This window comes from Drosophila suzukii, chromosome X, assembly GCF_043229965.1.
Source record: "Drosophila suzukii chromosome X, CBGP_Dsuzu_IsoJpt1.0, whole genome shotgun sequence".
NCBI classification, from domain to species: Eukaryota; Metazoa; Arthropoda; class Insecta; order Diptera; family Drosophilidae; genus Drosophila; species Drosophila suzukii.
The window spans coordinates 13,241,427-13,249,783 of NC_092084.1; the positions used below are offsets into that span (position 1 = coordinate 13,241,427).

The 8,357-nt window shown below is 47.4% G+C and overlaps 5 protein-coding genes across 6 annotated transcripts; 3 read left to right on the plus strand and 2 right to left on the minus strand.

Moving 5' to 3' along the window:
* The first annotated feature begins 931 nt into the window (after positions 1–931).
* LOC108018958 (required for meiotic nuclear division protein 1 homolog) lies at positions 932–2,472 on the plus strand. Its single transcript, XM_017086562.4, has one exon. The coding sequence runs from the start codon at positions 1,088–1,090 to the stop codon at positions 2,360–2,362; it is 1,275 nt and encodes a 424-aa protein (XP_016942051.2). The 5' UTR covers positions 932–1,087; the 3' UTR covers positions 2,363–2,472.
* Positions 2,473–2,673: 201 nt separating this feature from the next.
* Arp6 (Actin-related protein 6) lies at positions 2,674–4,026 on the plus strand. Its single transcript, XM_017086502.4, has one exon. The coding sequence runs from the start codon at positions 2,786–2,788 to the stop codon at positions 3,980–3,982; it is 1,197 nt and encodes a 398-aa protein (XP_016941991.1). The 5' UTR covers positions 2,674–2,785; the 3' UTR covers positions 3,983–4,026.
* Positions 4,015–5,650, minus strand: MagR (Iron-sulfur cluster assembly 1 homolog MagR). Of its 2 annotated transcripts, none has more exons than XM_017086504.4 (5): positions 5,449–5,650; positions 5,294–5,347; positions 4,625–4,700; positions 4,476–4,550; positions 4,015–4,409 (listed from the first exon to the last, which is right to left on the minus strand). In XM_017086504.4, exons 1-5 carry the CDS (start codon positions 5,530–5,532, stop codon positions 4,306–4,308), a joined length of 393 nt encoding a protein of 130 aa, XP_016941993.1. In that variant the 5' UTR covers positions 5,533–5,650; the 3' UTR covers positions 4,015–4,305. The 2 variants fall into 2 exon arrangements, with proteins under 2 accessions (XP_016941993.1, XP_016941992.1); XM_017086503.4 differs by having other exon boundaries at positions 4,476–4,553.
* A 372-nt stretch (positions 5,651–6,022) lies between these two features.
* On the plus strand, positions 6,023–7,121 carry LOC108018962 (uncharacterized). Its single transcript, XM_017086565.4, has 2 exons — positions 6,023–6,313; positions 6,787–7,121. Exons 1-2 carry the CDS (start codon positions 6,101–6,103, stop codon positions 7,096–7,098), a joined length of 525 nt encoding a protein of 174 aa, XP_016942054.2. The 5' UTR covers positions 6,023–6,100; the 3' UTR covers positions 7,099–7,121.
* LOC108018961 (uncharacterized) lies at positions 7,113–8,357 on the minus strand. The gene is made up of 2 exons (XM_017086564.4): positions 8,247–8,357; positions 7,113–8,160 (listed from the first exon to the last, which is right to left on the minus strand). The coding sequence occupies exon 2, from the start codon at positions 8,148–8,150 to the stop codon at positions 7,113–7,115; it is 1,038 nt and encodes a 345-aa protein (XP_016942053.2). The 5' UTR covers positions 8,151–8,160; positions 8,247–8,357.

Below are 8,357 nucleotides of genomic sequence, written 5' to 3' on the forward strand. Positions count from 1 at the left end.
GAGCTACCCCCTTACAAAAAATGAACAAATTTTCCCAAAAATAAATCTTTCTTAAAGTGCTGGGAAGACTGTCGGTCTTTTAGCTGTACGCCTTGATTTGCCTAAGCTACGACTGAAAAACCACTAAAATATGAGTATTTTTGACCAAAATCTGAATCTCAAAAAAAACCGAGCTACCCCCTTACAAAAAATGAAAAAATTTGTCAAAAAATAAATCTTCCTTAAAGTGGTGGGGATCGATAGCAATTGAAGCAAGCTGCTCAAAACTGTCGGTCTTTTAGCTGTACGATTTGATTTGGCTAAACTACGACTGAAAACCCACTAAAAAATGAGTATTTTTGACCAAAATCTGAATCCCAAAAAAAAAAGCTACCCCCTTACAAAAAATGAAAAAATTTGTCAAAAAATAAATTTTCCTTAAAGTGATAGGGATCGATAGCAATTGAAGCAAGCTGCTCAAAACTGTCGATCTTTTAGCTGAACGATTTGATTTGGCTAAACTACGACTGAAAAACCAAAAAAAATGAGTATTTTTGACCAAAATCTGAATCCCAAAAAACCGAGCTACCCCCTTACAAAAAATTAAAAAATTTGTCAAAAAATAAATATTCCTTAAAGTGATGGGGATCGATAGCAATTGAAGCAAGCTGCTCAAAACAGTCGGTCTTTTAACTGTAGGCCTTGATTTGGCTAAACTACGACTGAAAAACCACTAAAAAATGAATAGTTTTGACCAAAATATAAGTCCTGGAAATTTTTTTATTTGTGTCAGTTAGAAAAATGAAAAAACGCGAAGAGGAGTCAAAAAATTATTTTTATTGTTTAGAAATAATATTCTTTAGATAAAAAATATCTTACTATCATAGAATTTAATGTCCAGAAAAAAGCTGACGGCCCGATAAGTAACTCCCCACTGATGCGCCTATCGAAACCGATAATCACAACAACGGACAATCGGAGGGCACCTAACCGGCTAGGCAACTATATTATATAGTCACCATATACGAGACGTTACCGAACCGATCAATGTATTAGAAATGGCCAACTAGCTGCTGCTTAAGGATAAATCAACGTTAAGGTAAACGCCATGAACTTTGCACGCCTGGGATTCGAGCAGGTGGTGCTGCGCGGACTCCGAGCTCCGCGCCAGCAGCTCCGGACGCAATGGATGATGATGAACCGGCGCCGGTGGCTGGCCAGTGAGGCCACTTCGCCGGCGGCGGCGTCGCCAACTGCCTCTCCCGCACAACCTGCGCCCAAGAAACAGCCGCAGCCACAGGTTAAGCCGTTGCCGCTGGCCGAGGAGCGCCTGGAGTCCATCCTGTCGCCCATTCGCACCAGGATCATCCGAAAGAAGCGCCTGGCCATCGATGAACTGTCTGCCCTGGGCTTTCTCAACACCCGTGGCTATACAACCGCCGAGGAGTACAACCTGGAGGATCTGCAAATTGCGCTCCGCCAACAGAATCTGTACGAAACGAAGCGTTTCTTCTCCACCGACAATCTGGATGTCGAGCAGAATGTGCTCTTCGTGGCGGCGAAATATCCTACCGGCCAGCAGCCACGCGAGATATTCTTTTTCCGCGAGGGCTCGGTGGTCTTTTGGAACTGCAGCGACATCGAGACGAACAATGTGCTTAGCTTCCTGCGCTCCTTCGAAAGGGAATCGTACGTGAGTGCCCTGGTGCACGGGGAGAGCGAGGTGATGCCGTACACCTATATCCCATCGACGGCCGTGGATGTGGAGGGCGATCTGGTGGCGGAGAGCAGCGACTTTAATGTCACCTCGCGGGCATTCTTCCAGAATGGCAAGTTCTTTGTCACCGCCGATACGGATAGTTTCCTGTACAAGTACACCTTCTCGAATGCGATGGCGCAATCCATTAAGCTGGGCATTTGGGAGGCCACCCTGGATCGCTATATAGACTCCATAGAGCATCTCACCGAGGATCTGAAGCGGGGTCGCCGCTTGAGGATCTCCCGGGCGGCTATGCTGCGAAAAACAGGCGAACTCTTTGCCCTGCGTCATGTGATCAACTTGTCGTCTGATCTGTTGGATGCACCCGATTTTTACTGGGATCGCGAGGAACTGGAGGCGCTGTATTTGCAGGTGTGCTCTTACTTCAGCATCACGCGGCGCACCAAGGTGATGAACGAGAAGATTAACCACTGCGTGGAGCTGGCCGAATTGGTTTCGCACAACCTCAACGATGCCCATCACATTCGGCTGGAGTGGATGATCATCATCCTAATCATGGTCGAGGTGGGCTTCGAGGTGCTGCACTTCGTCAGCGATCGCAGTGATCCGCACAAGCTTGAGGTTCTGCCATTGGCGGCTCCAGCCGCCTCAATTCCCAAATAGCACGTACATACATAGGCTTAGTCGAGAGTTTTTGTAATATATTCGTATTCGGCCAAAATATAGCGTTGTTAGCGTTTGATACCAGACAATTGGCACAAACGATTTTAAAACTTGTTTTTTTCGGAAATCGGAAAATATTTAATTTTTAGTAATGACAGTAAGGATAGTCTTTTAAAGTAAGCAAACAAAATAAAACAAACATTTATTCTTTGGTGCCTCTTCAAAACAGATAACTAGCCGTTAAAAATACCAAACTTTCAAAACTACCGCCAAAAACGATAACTCCGATTAAAAAAGCCAGACGGCCAGCACTCAAGAACAATCGACTGCAATCGTCAGCACTAAAGCGAAACGAACCGAATTTGTTGTCATTCTGGAAAATGCTATAAATCCGCCCTGAGGATTACACGAACCGCGGAAAGGATGTCCAACGCAGTGGTGGTGCTGGACAACGGGGCGTACACGGCCAAGGTGGGCCTCTCCAGCCAGGACGAGCCGCAGGTGGTGCCCAACTGCATCATGAAGGCGAAGAGCGAGCGGCGGCGCGCCTTTGTGGGCAACCAGATCGAGGAGTGCCGGGACACCTCGGCGCTGTTCTACATCCTGGCCTTCCAGCGTGGCTACCTGCTCAACTGGGACACCCAGAAGACGGTATGGGACTACGTCTTCAGCAAGGACGGCATCGGTTGCACGCTGGAGAACCGCAACATCGTCATTACCGAGCCACAGATGAACTTCCAGAGCGTCCAGGAGGCGATGATGGAGATGCTGTTCGAGGAGTACCGGGCAGCCGGTGTTTACAAGACCACAGCCGCCGATCTGGCCGCCTTTAACTATGTGGCCGACAGCGAGGAGCGCACCACAATGCAGACGCTGAACTGCATCATCATCGATGTCGGCTATAGCTTCACACACATCGTTCCCTTTGTCCTGGGACGGCGCGTCCTCGAGGGCATTCGCCGCATCGACATGGGCGGCAAGGCGCTGACCAATCACCTCAAGGAGCTGATCTCATATCGCCACCTGAACGTGATGGACGAGAGCCATGTGGTAAACCAGATCAAGGAGGATGTCTGCTTCGTGGCGGAGGACTTCAAGCAGGCGATGCGTGTGCATCAGTCGGAGGAGAAGCGCAGGGAAATCTCGCTGGACTATGTCCTTCCGGACTTCACCACCGTGAAGCGGGGCTATGTCCGCATTCCGGGCAAGCCGCGCGAGGACGAGTCGCAGCAACAATCGGTGCCGCTGTGCAATGAGCGCTTCACCGTGCCCGAGCTGCTCTTCAATCCCTCGGACATTGGAGTGCCGCAGGTGGGCATCCCGGAGGCAGTGGCCGATTGCCTAAAGGCCTGTCCCTGGGAGGCGCACCGAGAGCTGCTGCTCAACATCCTTATTGTGGGCGGCAGCGCCCAGTTTCCCGGCTTCCTGCCGCGCCTCAAGCAAGACTTGCGCGCCCTGGTTCCCGACGACCTGGAGGTGTCGCTCATCTGCCCCGAGGATCCGGTAAGCTACGCCTGGTACGGCGGCAAGGAGGTGGCCACCAGTCCCAACTTCGACGAGTTCGTCTACACGCGCGATGATTACGAGGAGTACGGCTTTCAGGGCATGAACCAGCGATAGTCTTAAGCTATTTTCATACACAATACACGATCTTTTGTAGAACATTCCTTGTCTATATATTGAACTAGGGCTAAAAGGACAAACTGCCAGCCGGCGGCCAGGAAGCGGGTGGGTCACTTACCTAGCGCTACAACTAAAATTTAACTATAGAACACAACTTAACATTTAGAATTCGTTTTGCGAAGTAAAATTTACAAAGGATGCGGTGCTATTGCCAACACACAAGAAATGAGATACTAGGTTAGGCCGCGTACTGCATTTAACTTGGTTAATTTAGGTCTGCGAGGCGGGTGCCGGCGGATCTCCTCCGGATCTCCATCGGTTTACATGCTGAACGATTCGCCGCATCCGCAGGTGCCCTTGATGTTCGGATTGTTGAACACGAATTCGCTGGACAGCTTAGATTCCACAAAGTCCATCTCGGTGCCTGGTGGAGGGAATTGCATGTTAGTTTATCTTACAAAATGGCTTGCGTTTTCCGTAAGACACTTACCCAGCAGCGATAGCTGCGCCTTCTTGTCGATGAACACCTTGACGCCATCCTGGACCACCTCCTCATCCAACTTGTCTGCTGGCAAATATTAACAAGGAAAGGTCAGTATTAGTTCTCCACTGGTTAGCTCCAAGTGCACTGTGGCTTACCTTTTTGACTGGCATAGTCCAGTGTGTAGGAGAGACCATTGCATCCGCGCTGCCGTACGCCCACCTTCAAGCCAACCTACGGGGAACAACATTAATAGAATATCTTGCATTCCAATATTTAAATCCTAGACTAGGTACATCTTAAATAATATAATAAAGCTGATATCAAACCTTTTATTTCCTCAGGAATTAGAGTGATTATTCTGCAGAGGTCATAAAGTTACTTTTGTATATGGGATGACCAAAATTTGTAGAATCTGGGTAGATTAACAGACAAAGACCTATAAAGATCTATGTACCTACTTAACTTAGAACCGAAATAAAGCGTTTTTATAGACGTTGCTACCAGAAATGCGTTTTAGATGCGCATAAGACAGAAAAATGACCTCAAGGGTATATAAAGTATATAGTATTTATGAAATGAAATATAATGGTTCGTTAAGACTAAGGGATCCATAGAATGTATACCAATTCTTAAAACAAATATAATTACAAAGGGACTTTTTGGATTTATCGAGGAGAGTCCTAAGAGCCTTTTGGAATAATCTAAGGATAATCTTTCAGGAGTTTCTGCCTTGGGTGGAACGACTTTAAAGAGTTCCACAGTATGTTGTGGTCTTGAGACAGGGACCTTTTCCATCGATTGGCCACCAGGGGTTTAATACTCACCATATCCGGTTTGTCCTGCAGCAGGGTCTTGATACGCATCACCGCCGCCGGAGTCTGGAAAGGATTAGAGTGGGGATCAGAATCACTGCGAGGGGACTGTTACTTCATCATCTCAGCTGCACGCGCCGATTTCACCAGATTGCTGCCTTTCTTACCAGCGTCAGAGCGGCCCGCGTCGGGATCAGCTTGCGACCCTTGACCGCCCGCACCGTCGCCGTTGCCACCACACGTGTTGCCATCGCTTCTTGTGCTTTATATAATTTGTTTTCCCCCAACAATTTCCACAAAAAAATTCGAAAATACAATAGTTCTATTACCAGCTGGTGATGAGACTACTGTCGATAGTATCACGTGAGACGACATCAGCTGGAGCTATCGATGGGTCGGAATCACGGGCCGGGGTGGAAACCGCGACTGCGCTTTAAAAGTCAGTTTGGTATCTGTGGAGTACCAAATAACTTATTATAATCTTCTTTAATTATGAAATATATTTACAAAAAAAAAAAACTTCACTGAACCTAGGTACTTTCAAAAGTTGGTAAACAATAAGTTTATTTTATATGCGTGGAAAACGTTGCCTTTCCGAAAGTAATATACATTTTTCTGTTTTTAAAATGTAACTATACAATTTAACTATGACGAATTTTATAAGCTCCAATTGTGACTGCTCAAGTCACTGTTCACAGCCGCGACTCACGTTTGTCACTGTCAAGGGCCAAGGCCAAAAGGCCATCCCTAAGCCCAACTGCATTTCACACATCTGGTCAGAATTAAATAATATCAATAAAAATCAATAAATTAGAGAAAATGTGTGCCCTACGACAAGTGTACAAAATCAGCGTAGGCGTGGCAAGGCGCACACTGTATACAAGAAGTCGAACAACACAAGCCGATGCTTTAAAACACCCAAATTTCCAGTTGCAATTGCAACAATTTGCAACCAAAACACAAACAGCTGTTTTAAGGAACAACAACAACTACACGTGCATTTGCCGCAGCCTACACTGCACCAAGCCGGTGGTAAGTTATGCAAATTTACATTAAAATTACTTCATCTTAAGTAAGCTTTACAATTTACAAAATTGAAAGAATTTCAGTCTTTTAAAATATAAAATGTTAAAAATTTTTGTTAAAACCATTTTTTTATACATTTTTCATATTTATTATCGGTTTTAACAATAAATAATTCTTAAAATCAACTTAATTTTAAAATTTCGATTTAATTTACATAGTAAAACAACTAATTTTTTTATTATTTTAAGTAATAAGTTAAATGATTAAAATTAACAATAGAATCAACTATTTTCATTTTTTTTTTGTTTTATATTACGTAAATTATTTGGAGGCCAAAAACATATCAGACTTATGATTATCATTTCAAGGTAGAAATAAAGAGGTCATCGATATGATGATTTATGGGAGGTACAAATACCAACCATTATCAACAAAAATGTGCTCTCAATTCATGTAGTATACATTTTCTTCGCCTCCAGGAAGATGCGGACAAGACGGTGGCCACCAACAGCGTTCCCCTGGCGAAACTGGAGTCCAAGATGCAGCTGATCTACACCTGCAAGGTGTGCCAGACGCGGAACATGAAGACCATTTCGAAGGTGGCCTACCAGCGCGGCGTCGTCATCGTGACCTGCGAGGGCTGCTCCAATCACCACCTGATCGCCGACAATCTCAACTGGTTCACGGATCTGGAGGGCAAGCGCAACATCGAGGAGATCCTGGCGGAGAAGGGCGAGAAGGTGGTCCGCCTGACCGATGGCAACTGCGAGTTTCTGCCCAAAAACGATTAAAAGCTTATGGGTGATTAACTAAACACGAAGGCCACTTTATTGAGCAGCTCCAGGAGCTGGGCAAAGGTCTGGGCGGACAGGAGGGTGCGTAACTGCTGGGCGAACTGGCGGCGACATGGGGATGCGGGGGCCAGCATCAGGTGGGTCACATAGGTGGCCTCGTTGAGGGGCAGTTGCGCCACAGCCATGGCAGGAGCCTCGGCGGTCAATTGCATCTCATCCAGGTCCAAGTAGGGCAGGTGCCGGCTCCAATGGCCGGTTAGGTATGCAATCAGGCTGCTAGCCAGACGCACATGCTCCAGGCCAGCCCGGAACCTCAGAACGTTGGCGGGCGGCAGCACGAACAGGTACACATTGTGCAGGAATCCGGAGCAGGCGGGCGATGCGCCCTCCGTCACAGTATCGCAGATCATGTTGCGCAGTAGATGGCAGTCGGAGTGGATGTCACTGTGCCGTGACTCCTGGAAGAGGTGCAGCCACACCGGGAAGCCCACCAGCTCCATGGCGCGCTGCAGAGCGGTCTCCATGTCCCGCAGACTGGACAAGCGACCAATTCGCTTCACCAGGCGGCGCATCTGCTGGAGATCCGGGCTGATAAAATCACTGCAGGAAAGTGCCTCTGATCTTCGAAGCTCCGACCAGTCCAGATCACGGATCACACTCCAGGCGGGCTGAATCTCGGCGAATGTGCGATGCATTAGATACAGCAGTGGCGCATGCGCTTCTCCCCGCTTTGTGTTCACAATGGCCTTGCACAGCTCCCGGATGCACTGCCTCCGAGCCTCCAGACTAGAGCAGCCCGCAAAGAAGCCACTGGAATCGCATCGATCGGCCAGCGGTTCGCCAAAGCGATCGTAGCACTCGAACAGGTACAGGTGAGCCTTCAGCAGGGATTCCACCACGGATTGGCTGAGCCGCAGGTGGCGGTGCTCGCTGTGCATCTCCTCCTGGCAGCCGCGCAGCCAGGGGAGCAGCTTGAGGCACAGCGGCGCCACATCCTCCAGTCCAGTTTCCTTGGTCAGAACCAGCTCCTTATTGATAAACAAATCCATACGCCGCGCACTAGGGATGTGAAAAATATACCAACATATCAGTATATCTATGTTTTTTGCATAAAAATAAATATTTATATCGTGATATTTTTTTACCTGATATTTAATATCGCAACAAACGTAAGCGGCAGAAAACGTAGTGTCAGCTAACGTAAGAGCCACGTAAGTCAGTAAAAGAGGGAGATAGCACCAACGTAAGTGACAGAG